The 17,672-nt window shown below is 40.9% G+C and overlaps 2 protein-coding genes and 1 long non-coding RNA gene across 6 annotated transcripts in view; 1 reads left to right on the forward strand and 2 right to left on the reverse strand.

The window, feature by feature from the left end:
- LOC125978583 (LIM and calponin homology domains-containing protein 1) overlaps positions 1-4,830 on the reverse strand; it is a 33,591-nt gene extending 28,761 nt beyond the window's left edge. For all 3 annotated transcript variants that reach the window (XM_049736056.1, XM_049736084.1, XM_049736048.1), the window contains exon 1: positions 4,686-4,830. In XM_049736056.1, coding sequence (XP_049592013.1) covers positions 4,686-4,775 — 90 coding nt within the window. In that variant the 5' untranslated portion in view covers positions 4,776-4,830. The remainder of the gene's footprint in view (positions 1-4,685) is intronic.
- Positions 4,831-6,483: 1,653 nt separating this feature from the next.
- LOC125978606 (transmembrane O-methyltransferase homolog) lies at positions 6,484-7,666 on the forward strand. Its single transcript, XM_049736113.1, has 3 exons — positions 6,484-6,745; positions 6,961-7,157; positions 7,245-7,666. The coding sequence occupies exons 1-3, from the start codon at positions 6,484-6,486 to the stop codon at positions 7,572-7,574; spliced, it is 789 nt and encodes a 262-aa protein (XP_049592070.1). The 3' UTR covers positions 7,575-7,666.
- LOC125978612 (uncharacterized) overlaps positions 7,043-17,672 on the reverse strand; it is a 40,385-nt gene continuing 29,755 nt past the window's right edge. The window contains exons 3-4 of one of the 2 annotated variants that reach the window (XR_007485097.2): positions 15,824-15,905; positions 7,043-7,171 (exon numbers count right to left, since the gene is read on the reverse strand). This is a non-coding gene — a long non-coding RNA (uncharacterized lncRNA). Of the gene's footprint in view, positions 7,172-12,619; positions 15,906-17,672 lie in introns of those variants that run through there. The other variant, XR_007485098.2, reaches the window with a different exon arrangement.

Below are 17,672 nucleotides of genomic sequence, written 5' to 3' on the forward strand. Positions count from 1 at the left end.
TCCTGAGAATTTGGGCGTCTGTCAGTCCACGTTAGTGGTGAGGTCCCATTAAAAGACGGAAATGCTGCTTTACCCCACAAATGTACAGAAATCCTTCCATTGTGCCTCACCCTCGGGGGCTTTGGGATATTAGGAGGAAAGAAATCCAAAAAGATGAACAGCAGTGCATTCTTAGAAGATTCAGTCAGGGTCAGTGCTTGTTGCTCACACTTTTCCCAAAGAGCTAAAATAAGATAAAACTGAAATCTTTCTGTTTGCCAAGACAACAATCTTCATGTTCTTCATCGTGCTGTTCTCAAACATACGTGCAACTTAGGCTAAGAACATTCAAAGCATGTCCACCGTTATGCAAATAGTGAAAGGGTAGGGAGGGCTTATTATTTACTCCACTGCAGATAGAGGGGAGCCTTTTATTTGTACAGATGCATAAAGACCCAAAAGACCATTACATATACTTGTACTCCTACAAAACGAAACAGAACAATCAAACCTTAATTGATAATATAAAATACCACATGATCTTGCTCGAGGATGCACACGGGCAACCTTATGCTGTCACACTCGTGTCACGCACGCACGGACACCACCACAGCCCGCCCCCAAAAGAGGGAGGTGCAGCTAGATTAGTCAGGATTAGACGTTTATCCCCTTGCTACTAGCAAGAAGATGGCGATAACAGCGCACAAGAGGCCCACGCTTTAATGTAAGCCATTCCCCTCCGGGAGTTATTTGACACTCTCAACAAGAGCGAAGTGAGTGAGTGGGAAGTGAAAGTTGTTCATTCGTCATGATCGCTTTCGGACTAGCGGTGCTATTCATATCACGGAGACAGAGAAAATCAATGTCTGTCATACTTGGTGTCATCGTCAATGTTGTGGGTAAACCTAACTTGGAATTTAGCACAAAGAGAACTTTTGGAATTCTGTCCAAAGAGTTCATCATTGCTTTCACTACCCAATTTATCGGAGACTATTTGAATAAAAAATATAGATGCCCAACCAGTTTTCAAACCAGGTCATGTGCTTAGCAAACTCTTGGCCATGGTGGACTTCTGAGTCAGGGTCAAGAGAGCTCAACCCGCGGCCGTTGGCCCGCATGAGAACAAGGTTGCTACTGTAGCAGGCCGACAAATACCGATGAGTGCATGCTTTTTGTTGTGGCTATCTCCGTGAGTGAGTTATTTTGTGCATGGATGAGCTTGGTGGAAAAGTGCCTCGCTCAGGCTGCCCAGCAACTGTTGACAACTGAGAGATTTAAGCCACCGAGCAGGACGAGTCAGTACGCATTTTAGTAAGACATCAATTAGTCAAAACATATCGTTGCATTTTTCAACAGGCTTCAATGGCGTACATGTACAGAATTTTACCAATACTATGCTAAGGCAAAGCACTTCATAATACAAAACTGCAAACTTTAAGTGGACTGAACGATGATCACACCAATCTAAAAAAAATAAAAAAAATAATAATACACATCTCGGTTGGTCTACAGTGGGATGAGGGAAGTGTGCTATATTTGATTGAAGCGCGTCCGGAGTTGAATATTCTCAGATCAGAATCAGGCTTGGATAAAAATCTGATACAATTCTTCCAACAGCGTACAAACTCCAGACAGATCCATGTCATCAACTACTGGCTGAAGTCATTGTAAAACACAAAAGCGGTTGGAAGAAGAGCAGCTCAAAGCACAATATCTCACAGTATAATCTCACACCGGTAGTGTGGCCTCCAGTGGGGTTGCATAAGCTCCCTTGGCAGACAAAAGAGACCAGCTCCCCAGCGTCGCAGCTCAAAAAGTAGGAAACCAACTCAGCCTATGTGACCCAATTAGAAACATTCCCTGATGGGAGTCGGGAGCATCATCAGTCTCTGCCCTCGCTATCAAACAGCAAGAACTCATTTTGATCACGGTTTTACCAATCCGGCACCGACTAGATACTTTTTCACCATCATTGCTCGTTTGTGAAGGTGCAACCTGCCGAGCCTGTGACCTGCTCAGTACCGCTAAGCTATATCAATGGAATGGCAGTTTGATTCGGGAGTCACCCAAAGCGACCCACTTTGCCTGAGAATGAGGGCGATCAATAGAGTGGAGGCAGACGGCGGGGGATTAGTTGAAGTGATAGAAAAAGGTGAGCCGCCCAGCAAATTGAAAGTGTCTACAGTGCTGCGAAAAAGCATTCCTGATTTCTGTATTTATTGCTCATAAAGGTTTAATTTCATCAAACCAAAATTGGTATCACACTGAGACAACCCAAATATTTGATTTTATTTACTAAGGGGATTTTTTTTTTTAACCAAGTAATTGTCCACTGGACCTAATACGAGTTGTGCCACATATGGCAGCAGTGACTTAAATTATCTTATACAATCCTGATTTTCTGTGGTCCAGCAAGGCTTTTGAGCTCAATAGAGGATTTTGGCACTGATGGAGACATCCTCAATCTGGCCTAAAACATCGCCTGCTTGCAATTTGGAAGGCGAAATGTTCATCATCTTGGAGGAAGAATGACAATGAACTGGGAATGACATCATGTGAGGATTCTGAAGTGACAGCAAGAGCAAGCTTGCTGGGATTTTCCGAGTGTCTTAATTGCAATTAAAACTTTAAGAACCCTGCTTCAGATGATGCAAAGTGAGAACATTAAAATACAGTCATGTTCATGCAAGCCCTCGACGAGATGCTAATCGAGAAGTCAAGCGACGTAACCTGAAGGGCTTCTACCTCGCCTCATGTGGAGTTTAAAGGAGATAAGACACTGCTACTGACAAGACAGCTACTTGAAGAAGAGAAATAGGTGTGCTGGATCACAGAACAAGTCCTCATTATTTAGGAATTCACCACTATCAACTATCGGGTCCTGATAAGAGCCATGACACAACAGAGAGAAAATACTTGGATGGAGCGACCATCCCCTGAATGAAGAGGCCTCGTTACATTCATCTATTCATTCGTTTACAGCGACCTGCCTCCGATTCCCTCGGGTGAGCTAGCGAACGTTAGCAGGTGGCCAACGATACCGGCCCACTCCTTCCCTGAGGGGGGACGAGCGGGAGAAGAACAACAACGTGATTGCGCTATCAGTTACCTATTCAGCTGCGTGCACTGATCCCATTCTGAGTCCAGGTCAACAGAAGCTTTTTGGAAGATGCCAGAAAGCCTCCCAGGAGCTTGATGAGATAATGGCACAAACTTTGGAGCAAGATTTGTGTCAGGTGTGCAAAACAACCAAACTACTTTTGAATTATTGATTTATTGTATTTTAGCGCCTGAGAGAGGATTGGTCGAATGAAGAAGGAAATTTAAACTGTAGAAGATGAAGACCTGAAGATGCCAGGTGCAAAACATGGCACAAGGCAGCCCAGGCCTCCAAATCCTTAGTTGTTGCCTTACTTCATTGAGTCAATCATCATTGAGTCAATCACTGAAATGATGCATTTATCAGATATGTTAGCTGCGGCTGCATTCCGTCCGACAAAAACAACAAAAAACAGATAACAAGCCATTCATCAGAGTCTTCATGCAATGCACTCACTGAGTGACAAGTCAAAAGTGTTGAGTTGCTGTCACTAAAATTCTCCTCGGCGGGAAACAAAACGGCGCTTGTGTGCTGGCCTGGCAATGAGGCAAAAATCCATTCCACATGGTGCTCTCATTGTTTCGGCTGGCACACTTCAAATATGGATCATAACTCATTATCTTGGAGCCGCATCGCTCATTTGTGCTCCACTCTGGGATTATTTAAAAGCAGTGGTGCACAAACTTAGGCTCCCGGACAAAATTGCATTCTATTTTTATTGGGTCACGGAGGCTAAAAAAATAAATAATGATGAATCGCAAATTTACTGTGTGTATTCTAATAAACCAAGTGTTGAATGTTAAATATTCTGACTTAAGTTATTATGACCCCTCCTGATAAACCAATTAGGCCAACATCCAAGTTTGGCCATTTCTAATGTTGTCCGCTATACCGCGATCAGCTTTCTTCAACTTTATACGCAAGTGATGCTGATTGATCGATGGAACAATTACTTTCTCTTCCACTAGATGACGGAAGGTACGATAAACCTGTTTCTCCATCTTAACTTAGTGTTCAATTTAGTAATTTTGCGGGTAAATTGATACGAGCGCTTCATTATTTCAGTATGTATTCTTTTCATGGTATTTATCAGATTTCAAACCTGATTTAGGAAAAGGACTAATCTGACTGAATCAGTGTTGTTTGTTGTCTGAATTGGGCCTCACATGAGCAAAACAATTGGAATTTGGTCACTTAAATTGTACAGTGTAAAAAATGCAGCAAAGCCTACCACAAAGAATAATAAAATCCAATATGAATTGTTGCCAAAAGTACACATACCCTGTGTGTGCACCTGTTGGCATTCATACAAAAGAATAATCTTTGTTTTTACCAATAAGTTAATGTGTACAACTAAACAAGATCATCATTAGTTCTATATTATATACGTTTTGTGACATCATTTTTTGTAATGTAAATTTATGTGGCCTTGCTCAATCAAGGTATAAAATACGCGACTTTTTTTCCCCAACAAATGTCAGCGTACGTAACCTTTCAACAGGTGACGAGGCGATGATGCTGCAAGGCGAGGTGATGCAAATTGCGAACAAAACATCAAATAATATGCATAACACGACACTTTGCCTGCGCCAAACGAGCAGCTCACCTCGATCCAATTCTGCGCCTCCCGGAAAGCAGACGCGGTCACCGGCTGATGATGATGCGACTGTCCGGTGTGTGCCACTGGACTTGCCATGCCCAAGCGTTGTTGTGACAGTTCTGTCCCCAAAAAATATAACAACCAAAAAATAAATCGAAGCTGGTCAACAGCACTGTAATTCCAAATTCGTCGGCCTCCAACGGTAATGTCGCAGTAGCTGCACCGGCGAGACAGTCGAGCCACGGTGGCTCCCCTCCGGTTGAGCTCTACGGAGACTGTGGTGGTGGGCCGAGCCGGCTGCAGAGGAGGAAAAGGAGGCGAGGGAGAGCACAAAGCTCGCTCCAGTCATCTAAAGTGGTTCCGGTAGGGTGGCGCACAAACTAAAGATAAAATAAAACAACACGCAGGTGGCCATTTAATGACCATACTTCTTGGTGGGGTGACGTTTTAAAGACGTTAATTCGCGATAGCTGTTCACGGACAGGCTTAGGTCTCTGTAACGTATATTTATCGTGTGCTCTTGTGATGAAATTTAGAAAAGAGAATATAAATATGGTTTCGAGCGCAAAGAAACTTTGGAATCAAACGATTAGTTACGCTCGCCCTTTCCACGCGTCGTTAAGGTTTCCCCCAAGCTGATTGGCTCACGATGGTCACCTGGTATGGTCGAGCGCTTTGTCGATGTTTTTTTTTTTTTTGTTTCTAACAAAAGTGATTAGATTAGTTTTCACAGTTTAATTGAAATAATGACCCAAGCGTGAATGTTGAAAATGTTTTTTTTTTAAATGGCCGCTTAATCTACGTGATCAAAACGACACGCTCATTGATTTGGCGTCTATTATTAAAAGGTCAATTATGCCCTTATTGTGAAATACAACCGGATTTGCCAAATCACTACCACTTCTTTCCGGCACCTTGATTCAGGTGAACGCCGCAGTCTCTATTCTCCACACTTCAACTCCAACAAATAATAATGCTAAATTGTATTCAAGATTCTACGTTAATATTTGTGCCAATGCACAAAAATTGATTTTTCGATTATGTGAAATGTCTCTGAGATGTTTAATGGTGTCCATCTGCTCCACTAAGCAGTCAGCTGTTGCATCTGCGCTTGACAGGACACATACAGTCTCTGCACTAACTTGGTAAGTGTACTGCAGCACTCGTATTTTACAGCTTTAAATTTATTTGAATGTGGATTTTTTCATGATTAATTGTACTATATGTAGCTCATAAAGTGTAAATGTGTTTGTTGATCAAAAAACTAACAAATTTCCCTGAACCCTCTTAATTGAGATGGACAAATAGATAATTGATGGTTGTTTTACATTAATTAGAAAAACTACAGTAGCGGGTTTATTTAATAAGTATCATTAATTTAATAAAACATGCATAAAAGTTTCTCTTTCTTTGCTTTAGAATTTAAAAATGGAATTGTTTGAAATTGTTCGTCGGCAGAGGGAGCCAAAGATGAATTTAATTCAAACAACAGCGCTTTAATTCCTCAGTTTTCATTTGCTGTTTAATGTTTATTGTGTAGGTATATTTTACTATTTTAATACACTTACTGCACTTTATGCAATATACATTTTCAATACTAGTGTATTTAACAATGGAAAACAACCGCATGATATGAATATATGCCCCTGTGTATTATTGTATTGCTCTCTACATGTTTGCTGCATTGTTTGTGTCAGGGAACACTATAAACAAGCAATAAAAAAGTCACTTCTCTGCACTATAGCTTGCTATTCATTCCATTGCAGGTTTTGGAGACAAAAACACATTGCACAGTGCTGTCAAAATGGCCTCTTTACTGATGGCGGCATCCATGCCGCTGCTTCCCGCCATCAGGTTGGCGTTGGATCGCAGTCGCGCTCGAGCGGCTAAATCATTTCGCGGCATAGTGGCTTGGGCACTTCGGCTGTTGCGGGGCCGCACCTGCGCCAAGGACACGCACGCTTTTGTCTTCTCCCAGTGCATCCACGGCAACGCCGCCAGTGTTCTGGAGACCTTTGACATCCATGCAGGAATGCATGCCTCTGCCGCGGTCGGCCCGCTGATTGGTCAGTGTGTGCCTACTGAAATGTAAATAGTGTTATACCCTAATTTCTGTTCTTGTACTCAAGGTCTGTTGTATAAGTATTGCTTTGGTGCCATCCAATGGCATCTTGGTGCCAAGGAACTATTTTGGGATATTTGTCCAGCCTAATGTAGTGCTTTGGCGCCATCTTGTAATAACTATAGCCAATATTAACACCTCTCTGAACTCTGAACTCAGGGCAGGCCTTGGATGAGGTAGTCCAGCGCGTCCGTCCCTCTCAGATGCTGGAACTGGGCACGCACTGTGGCTACAGCTCAGTGCGCTTACTGCGTCTGCTGCCTCCTGATGGAAGGCTCCTCACGGTGGAGCAGGACCCCGCGGTGGCCGACCTCGGAGAGGAGATCATTATGGTGGCTGGCTTCCGTCACTCTCAGGTAGGAAATTCAATCTTTAAAACGGTAAAGGTCAAAATGTGATTTGTCATTATGAAGCAAAAAAGACAAAAAATGCCAACTATGTAGTTCCAGGTGTTGACAGGTAGCTCAGGTGAGACCATCCCGACACTGCGCAAATTTTTAGAACCAGCCCCTGGGGCCAGCGACACCTTCAACCTAGTGCTCATGGACCACGATCCCCAGCAGTATCTTGTGGACCTTCTGGCTCTGGAGAGCCAGGGTCTGCTCTGCCCCTCAGGCTGCACCATTGTTCTGATCATCAGAAACCAGAAAGATAAAAGTCTGGAGGAAGTGAGGGAACTGATCCGAACGAGACCAGACTGTTACACCATTAAGTCGCAGGTTCACGGGATGGTGGAGCTCTTCTTCCAGAAACCAAGCGCCCAATCACAATAATTGTCATGAGCAGTGTTAAAATTTAGATTCCACAGTTTGTTTCAAACATTTAAATTGGCTAATAAATGGCTAATAAAAATAAATGATTTACAGTTTTTACAGTTTTTCTTTTTTTTTTTCTTTCTGTTCTTGCAATAACACAAAACCTCCACCTGGCGACGCCCTCTGCCTTGACAAAACTACAACGTGTGTGTTTTGATTCGGTGATAGCCGAGCAGTAATTGAAACGTGAATGGCGTTTATTTTGACAAATGTCTAAAACTACTGGTGGGGGAAACCATTGATCATGTTATATTAAATGTTGTCATGCATACAAATACGTACAGACACTTAAAGACATGCACATTACATACATATGGACATACATATATACTGTATAAGCATAAATGTATATATACTGTATAAGCATAAATGTACAGACAAACACATCAAATACACACACAGTGCATATATACAGAAACATCACATACAGTGCGCATCAATTCCACAGACGTGTATATGTAACTCACAATTGTGTTTGTCTATACACATTATCGCCACCTACAGGGCTGAAAGGAAGGACCACTTGTCACATCGTGATTTCTCAATTAAGCCGAGGTGGATGGAGGTCTGCAAGTGCCATCTGCATGTTTGCTATTATAGAAAATGATTACTCCTATTATATATACAGTGGACGTATATTGCTGCTGCTACTTGCTGTTTTAGTTGCCGACAAAATTACTGCTCCTTCCTTTTTTCTTCTTATATGCATTCAACACACCTGATGAAAAGACGCATTGAAAAACATCCTGTACATACATTAATAGAAATATGTATGCATACATGTGTGGGAGATGAACCGAGTGACCCTAAAATCTCAGCTCTCCTTGTGACCGCTTGATAAAAACGCTCGCTGGGTTCTCCTTTTTAATCTCGTGGAAAGATCTTACAACGTCAAGCAGCCCTACCACCCACCTCTGATCTCCGGCTTAAACCTGCACGCGCGCACGCGCGGACGCACACAAACGCACGCTCCCTGCGGAGCAAGGCAAGATGGAGAGAAAATAGACCTCCCACCACGCGGCATTTTAAGAGGGTTGAAACCTCTCCTATGTTCTCTCGGGGTTGAAGAGACCTCCTACGCCTCAACATATTCTTTTCTGTTTTGGAGGTCAGAAGCGGGATGTTGTCCATGTGTCATACTTTAGATAAAAATTGGACGAGCACCCATGCTGCCCTTGGACATTTCATTATCCAATATCAATATCAATCAAATGGTTGACAACACAAGGGTAGTCTGAAATAACTCTCCAATATTCTTTTGGGTGTCGTAAGTAGGATGAATAGTTTTAACACACAAATCCCTCACTGATTAATTTTTTTTGCAGCATCTTGGCTTGCAGCAAAATGCAGCATCTTAAAGAAGCACCTGAAAATATTGATTTGTGTCATTGTTTTTCATCTTTTGTACAAGTTGTACTTCAGCAATTGCTCTGTTCTACCAATTAGTTGGGGTGATTGACAGTTGGTGGCGCAGAGGGCTCTGCCCTACATGGGATCAGCGAGGGCTCTGTCTCAATTAAGCACTTGGTCGCACATGGGAACCTGATCTGATATTTATAGAATAACACAGAAGAGGCTAACACCCGACACGGGGGTCATCGTCGGGTTGTTTGCAGCTGCTGCTCAGGGACGAGGAAAGTGTCACCAAGTCCACAAACGGAGGTTTTATCTTGTAAATTTAGTAAGAGTAGTTTTAGGAATCTTGTTGGAAAGAAAATCAGACACCAGTTTGAATGGCTGAAATTGGGCAGGCATGTCAATCATAACAAAAGTTTTTTTGTTTGTTTTGCTTACGCCATCCATTGTGGGCAGATCAGAGCATCAAAGGATGATAATTACGAGGATTATTGAAAAGTATGAACATTTTTGCCCCTGATCCCAGTTTGAACAATCGAAATGGGTGAACATGTTTATCATAACAACACGCATGAAAAAATCTCAAGAACCCATGTCAAAAATTGATCAAAAAATTCAACCATTTTGGTCAGAAGTATATGTAAAAAAGCTAATCATCTTGCACTTCATGGCCGTAAATCAAAAGTTGTCATAAATAATGTTATTTTGCTCAACTTTACATTCAATTAGCCCCTCCCCGCAAATGCCGTCTTGCCTCTTGGTAAATTCCACCTCCATCAGTGAAGCAGGTGACACAATGGCCACGTCCATACCTCCCCCAAACACCCCTCAGGTATTTTTCTTTCTTAGCCCCCTTGCTACAGCATCCCTGTGGGAGGGCTGTGCACAAATCCAATGAAAAGCAAAAGGCATTCATATTTGGCAGCGCTTTTGTCTCCTCTGACAGCCTAGTGAGCAAAAAGCCCCCTTCTGCAATAATGAATTGGATTAGATGTGCAAGGTATTAGGAAGATGGAAGGCGTGGGCAGCATTGGGGGTTCTGAATTTGGACTAAGTGGTGTGGCTGATTAAAAAAGATTTAAAAAACAGCATAAAGGTAAATGTCTGAAAGCATCAGTGTGAGAAAACATTTGTAAGAGGAAATCTTTGTATTTATTTTGTGTGTGTGTCTGTGTGAGCGCAGGATTATGCAACACAATTTCTTCTTTTGTGGTGTTTTGGTTGCTAATTGGCCTGTGTATGTATAGAAATACACGAATACAAAAAAAACTAAAAATGTATGTGTTATAATAAAGTATAGCTGAATTGAATACAAGCAAAGAACGTGAGCACTGACACCTAATTTGAAATATGACAAGTTACTGTCCTGGCTGGCCCCACCTTTCAAGCAATGATTTGTGGTTGCCGTGACAGCAAGAGAGCTGCCGTGGTTCTCTTTAGAAGCCAACACATCGTCTCTGCGACGTAAAGGTCCTATTTTAAGGCTCAATTAGGACACAATCTTTGAATCATAGCTATGTATACATTTAGAGTATATCCCACATACTGCAGTGTACGTATGCTTGCATTATAGCTTTAAATCCATATCAGAAATTGATTAAAAAACCTGATCCACCCTGATCCTCCCTCATTTCATTACGACGTTTCATTTTTTATTGCTGCGCTTTTATATATGAACTTCCCATTTGCGTTTTATGGGGTTCAAAATTGTGTTTAGACAATAATAACGTGTGCAGTGCAGTGGAAATTGATGATTTATTTACTACAACTAATCTATCTGTGTTCATCTATTGCGACATATAATGGATAGAACTATTGAATTCTCTTCCACTAGATGGCAAAAATGTATTTTTTTAGCAATTTACTACATTAATCAAAAATGATAATCACAATTTCCTAATTTTATACAGCATTTTTAAAAATGCATGTTTACAAAGTGCTTCGACAGAAGACGAAAATATACATATGTAAAACAACATAACACATTGTATTCTAAAAACATAAAATCCCAAACAAACAAATACAGGAGCACTTTCAATCGACTCATTGATTGAAACAACAAAGTAGGCTGCATGTGGTCTCTGTGTTAGAGGTCAAACACCACTCAGAAAGCAAAAAAACACTTCTTTGTCCAAAGGAGACGCCAAAGACCTCCTTTTGGACTTGAGCCGAATGTCAAGATTTGACCCTCAGGATGCTCTCCTGAGGGGAGCGCCTTCTCTCTGTGAAAAAGGTCACAGCGGCGGCAATAGAGACGGCGAGCTGCTGAAAAGAACCCAGAAGTTAAAGAGACCAGGCGAGGGGCCCATATGGGATTCGAGCTTCTTGTGGTGAGAAGCGTCTTGAAGCAGGTGTAAAACACATTCTTCGTGCCTCCTCGAACAATTGTATTTTAGTTGACTTCTTGGCTCAGCTATTTAAAACAGTCACATTGACTTAATCATATTGCACTTATGGAAGCGATGAATTCAAAAAGCAAATTTGCTTATTGGTGGGTATTTTCTAAGAAACCATAAACTCAGTTATAGTTTTTTTCTTTTTTTCTCTCAGGTCATCGTCTGGTGGCATCTTGCTACTCAGCAAAGTGAGTTGAGAACATCATTTCAACAAAAATAGTCCTCAGGCGCCATCTTGTTGCATGTCTGCACAAATCTTTTGTTTTTATGACATTCCCTATAAAATATATCTTCATGTGTAAACAAAAAAAAAAAAAGGCAAAACACATAAATTAATGGATTTGGATCCAACTTTTGTTACATTAGCTTCAACTACAAAAAAATGTTAGTGATGGAATTCCTTATATTGCAACACTTGGAGGATGAAATCTGATTGGGCAAAAAATTCACCACATATAGTGAGAGCAGAGCATGAGAAACATGATTAAATGAAGAGAATGGACTGTTGGGAATAAATAAATACCATCTCAAAGAACAAATAATGCAGCTTTGGTGGAGTTGGTGCTTTTTCTAGCATTAAGGCCATCAGAGAAGCCCCTGAGTGCTTATCGCTGAAAAATGTGATCATGCATTCTGCAACAACCCCTGAGTCGCCCTGGGATAATGAGCTCCTCGCCACTAGACGGGAGGATGAGATTTTGCTGGTTTTGTTGACAGTCAGCTGCTGTGGTGTGTTTCCCGCTGGGCTGAGTTGTTACTGGGAAATAAATCCTTTAGGCATCACACTGAGAGCTTCAGGTTTGTTTTATATTTCACCTTCAAAAACAACTCACAGGGAAGGAAATCTTTGTAAATGCCTCTACTCCTTTCTGTGCTTTATAGCCAAGCAGAGCACGTGGCCTACTTTGCATTATGGAAACATTTCATGACGCACCATCAAAAACAGAAATGTCATAAAAAATATTTTACTAGTCATTGCAGAGGTTGTGGGTTCGATTCCAATACAATTATTTATTTTTAAGCTCATATCGTTCCATCAGTAGTCGTTGAATTGAAAAAAATCCTTAACATACTGCAGTTGAATGTGCCATGAGGTCTCTCACCTATACAATAATATTGTAATTCTGCAGGCAGGCAAAACAAAACATTATGCAAATGCATCGCAGCCTCATCCATTAATATACTAACACCATTAGACTACACACACTGAAGTGACCTTGTTTTTTTTTGTCAAAAAAGCTCTCATCAATAAAATTATATTTTTTTAGAAACTACTTGACTACTTTTTTTATTGCGTAGTATTTGTCTAAATCAGCCTCTGACTGCGTGTGTGCGTGTAAGCTCGCGCGTTTGTGTATATTTTGTCTGCACTTTCATTAAAATATTTATTGTATGCATGTCGAACCCTGAGGAAAGGGCTTGGAATTACCACACTCACCCGTTTAATTGCCAAAAAGGACACACACTCACACACTTACACACACACGCGCACACACGTACGCACGCACACGTGCTTTGGGTTGGAGATGTTCCCTTTTTCTTATTATTAATGAGCCAACTGCAGTAGTTTGACATTTTAGGTTGGACCTGCACATGCAAATGAGGCTGCAAGTTCCACAACTGAATGCAAAGCTATGTTAGGACTTAAAAAAAACACACCAACGAATTGTATAGAACATTATATGTATATGGTCTAAATATAGTACATTAGAATTGAATACAACATTACAATGATGTAAATATGCCAAGTTAGTGTTGAATGCAACATAAAATGTGATAATACTTATGATATGGTGCATTGGGGTTGTATGGATTTTATTAGATACATTACAATGATGGTGAAAAAATGAGATTAGAGGATTGTGGTGAATGTAATAATATGTCAGCCGTCACGCTAGTGGTTAAGCTTGACGAACTGGCTGCTCCTGATCCGCCCTACTTTTTGGCGAAAGTAAATTGGTAATGCTGATAAGCTTTTCGACGTCAAGTCAGCCGTTAAAAAACAGGATTTGGAGTCTTTTGTGTGCCTCCATCTCAAAAGAGGGAATTTGCTTGGCATGCTCCTAATGACCCCTCAGCATGCCAGCTCCTATCGATTTACTAGTTCTCGACTAATTTAGCTGCACGATAAACATGCGGGCCATAAAGCGGTACAATGTCCTTGAGTTGTACAGAACATTCAATATGGTGTCAATATTACATGTTCAAGTTGTATAAAAAGTAAATCATGCTGTAAACATGATGCATTGGAATTGTATTGACCATATTTAATAGAGTTGTTTAGAGCAGTAATTCTCAACTGGTGTCGATAAAGTGATTTGCAAAACCATTTCATGTGGGTAGCTATTAAAAAAAATGTTAAAATTTGCCGGGGCTTCTTAAGTTAAACGGTACTGACATTCGACATTTTATTGTTACAGGCGTGCATGTTAACAATAACACACGTGTATTTTAAAATGTTATTTTTTGTTTGGTACATTAAATCTGGCACAGTACAGTTCTGAAGAATGTTAAATGTAATGTAAACTTGATTTTAAACTTTAGGTGTATATATAGCATATATATTTGCATATAGCATACGGTGTAAACGCAATACGCTATACCACGGGTGTCAAACATAAGGCCCGGGTGGCAGATCCGGCCCGCAACATTATTTTATGTGGACTCAATGTTTCTTATTAAAATACCCAAACTGTAAAATGTTTTCCTTTTAATAACAGTGAAATATTGTAATATTTTGTCACAATCCCACTTTCAAAATAAATTAGAAGATTGTTGAACTTTTTATCTCTGGATTCTGTTGTGTGTATGTGATAGTATGAGGGGCCATCCATTTTTTTTTTTTTTAAGTCATTAATGGCTCCATGAAGGAAACCATAAGTACGCTGTGGCCCACGACAAAAATGAGTTTGACATCCCTGCTCTAAATGGAGTTGTATCGAACGAAATACGGTAAATAATATTGGGGTTTTTAGGCCAATTAAATCTGTTTGAGTCACATGGTTTCACAACATAATTGCTAGCAGTAGCTAGCAAGCTAGCTATTTCCCAATTGACATGAGGTTTCAGTCGGCCATATCACTGCACGCTGTTCCTCCATTTGCGACATGCTTCCCCTGATAAGCCTAATTGCCATCCTCGGCTTTCCCCCAAATTCTGCTGTGCCTGCCTGGATCCTCCATTTGTCTTTGTGTAATGAAATCCCCTGAGCCCCACAAGCTGGGGATCTACACCCCCACAATCCCCCCGCATTGCAGGAGCTATTAAACACAGAGACACAGGTCGGTGTTTCTCTCTTATCGCCAACCTTGTTAATCTCGGACCTTTTCCACTCTGTGGCCCCGTTGTGGCTAAAGGAATAACCATAAATCAGCGAGACACCCAGAGGGATTTTACTAGAAGTCAATGGAGAAAGGCAAAGCAAGCCGAGGGACTTTATTTTTGTAGTTTAGTCTGTTGCTTTGCCTTTACCTTAGTTGAGTTTTTATCATGAACCCTGCAGTTCACTATTCCCACTATTCCCACTTGTCAGTGATTTTTTTGGGGTGTGGAACCGTTTCAGAAAAGATGTCACAAGATGCCACCAAAGCCCTGCTGCCCAAACAGGAAAGTGCTCCCGTAATTAGTGTCAAAAAAGTATGTTGAAATATCTTGACATTTGGACTTTAACTGAAATTGTACATTTCCATTGCAGTCAATAGAAGGATCACAATGATGACGTTTAAACCTGGAACAAATTAAGTAACTCAACATTATTTGTTTATGAAATGAAAACCTTTTGGAAGACCACCAATGATTTCAATAATCTATTCATTTACTTCTCAAGCAAAGCCAGGATGTCCTTCATGATAAAGCCTGACAAACAGTGTTGACTCATCATAAGCAAGATGGTGTCGTGATGAGGATTAGCACTGTAGCATCTTAATCCATTGAAAGCAAACAAAATACACAGCCTGCTGAGTATGATAGTTGGTGGTAGCATATGTATGACCTCTGTGAACAATGAACGCTTCCTTTCTGACTAGAGAATCCTTTTAAGCATGATAAATGATGCTGGGAGTGCTGCACATTGATTTAAGCCATCTGGACTGCACAGGATGTGAACATATTTGGACCAAGTGATCCAAAAAGACCCACACTCCCAATGTTGATATCTCGGATGTGCTGTACTGGCCTATGGACATTTGGAAACTTCTGACCGCCAAGCCAAGCCAATCCTCAGCAAACAATATGGCCGACAACTTTGATAAAGGTTAAATAAATAAACAGGAAGTCTTCCTTTTTTTTTTAAGTAGCTATTTAAAGCCCATACTGAACATTTTTCTTTTGTGAGTCCAAAACAGCCTTCGCAATGGATTGTTTTGGCACAGCAACCTTTTTAGGAGTATTTACAAAGTGTGTGTTTCAAGTGTTTTCTGGTTTGACATGATCGAGTGCTCTAACCAGGATATTTACTTGTCTCTTTCTTTTGAAATCCAGTCGAGCGGCACATGCAGGAGTCACGAAGTAGCCATCCTGGGTTTCAGCTTGGAAAGGCCTGGAAGAAAAATATGTGCCATCGGAGGCGACACAAAGGAGTCAAAGAGAGTGGGTATGTAAGGAATCCATAGCTCATCCCCAGGCTCCCCCTCTGTGATTTATTTGACAGTATAAAAGAGCAACAAGTGCAAATGAGACCATGGTTGCGGTGGAGCTCGGTTTAGCTCGTCACGCTTCAATGATAATTAGCAGGCCTCTTCAATTGTTTCATTATTACTATTCCTCAGCCAAATTAATTCAATTATTCAAATTCATTGGCTTTTTAGAGGATTTCCATACACTTGAAGTCACCACATTTTGCAGTTGTATTTACCTTGCTGAAAATGTATCTGGTATTAGCTTGGTAGCGCCTCTTAGAATTTTAAAAATAGAGTCCCCGGAACTTGTTTCACACCCTAACATGAAATTTGGTGGGCTCGTCTATCATGGGTACCCTTTCCAAAACGTCTTTAGGACCTCTGGCCAAAATCACACGGGAAACTTGCTACTTTGTGTTGAAGAGGCTATTTTGGGGTCATTTTTGGCCATTCTTCTTTCAGCAAAATTGTGCAGTCTGTCCGATTGTGTGTCTACTAAAATGGTGGTAAAGTTTGATGACTCGCCATTAAACACAAATCGAGGTCTGAGCTTTACAAATTTCGTGTTATGTGGTGTTTTTTTTTAGCATGTGCTTTCCCGTAGGCTAACATTATATAATAAATAGTATAATGTAATAATGATTAAAATCAGATTTAGTTGCAGCATTGCTCCGTCAAGAAACTCAACACTGGAAGAAGGTCCTGGGGGTTCATTTACTACTTCTACTTATTCTGCTAAATAAACATTATAAACTAAATGCATTATGAACTAAATTCAATATTAACCTTGACTGTAAGTGAGGGCTTATGTCATAGAACTTGTGATATAATAAATAAGAGTGTTCTTAATGCTGTGGGCGTGAATGCTGCAGGGCATTCAGTAAATATTTAGTAAGTTGAAGCGTAATGTGGCTCAGTAAAACCAACACTTTCTTTTTTTTTTTTAATTTAAGCGCCGCCACCGCCGCTTGCGAGCTCTATAAAAATGTCCTATTAGTGACACGCAAATGTCATTTCAAGGAGACATAGAATAATCATCGGATTGTATGAAAAGTGCTGACTGAAAAAGGAAAATGTCATAAAAGAGTTAGTCGGTACAATTAATGTGTCGTCGTTATAAGCCGCTTTCATTAAAGTGCACGCAGTAAATCAACAGTGGATGATAATGGTCCACCGCTGCGTGCCGGCACTCTACACTGAGAAATATGTCAAATTATGAAAATTCCCAAACCCGCTCCTGTCTTGGCATACTTGTAATCCAATATCCATGGAAATGAGGAGTAACCAGATTAGGAAACAATTTATGCGAGTTGTCTCGTGTTCGCTGCCTGTTTAAACGCACTGGAAAGGAGAGGAAGCTGGTCGCCGTGGAAACAGCGGTTGGCCTCCTGCTTCGCACTTAAGTTAGCAGCTGCAAGCTAATGTGCTATATTGCAACATGGTATCGAAGTCTACATTGACAAAACGTTGGAGACGTAGAGGATGAGTTGGAGTCGGCATTCATGGGAAATGAAGAGAGCTCAAGTGGCAGGTTTGTTCTATTATTAGCACTGAAAATATGAGATTCACCAAAATGTGACTTATGAGGTCGCAGGATACACTGCAATATCACACGAAAAATCCCGTAGATGTTGTCGCACACTGTACAAAGCATAAAAGTAGAGCATCCTGTACTCTCCTGAGAGACA

This window comes from Syngnathus scovelli, chromosome 1 (assembly GCF_024217435.2).
Source record: "Syngnathus scovelli strain Florida chromosome 1, RoL_Ssco_1.2, whole genome shotgun sequence".
In the NCBI taxonomy this organism is placed as follows: Eukaryota; Metazoa; Chordata; class Actinopteri; order Syngnathiformes; family Syngnathidae; genus Syngnathus; species Syngnathus scovelli.

Excerpts from the sequence above, each read along its gene's own strand:
- LOC125978606 (XM_049736113.1), top strand. The coding sequence starts at position 6,484 with ATGGCCTCTTTACTGATGGCGGCATCCATGCCGCTGCTTCCCGCCATC. Across the intron at positions 6,746-6,960 it reads CGCGGTCGGCCCGCTGATTG|GGCAGGCCTTGGATGAGGTA; the intron begins GTCAGTGTGTGC and ends CTCTGAACTCAG. Across the intron at positions 7,158-7,244 it reads CTGGCTTCCGTCACTCTCAG|TTCCAGGTGTTGACAGGTAG; the intron begins GTAGGAAATTCA and ends CCAACTATGTAG.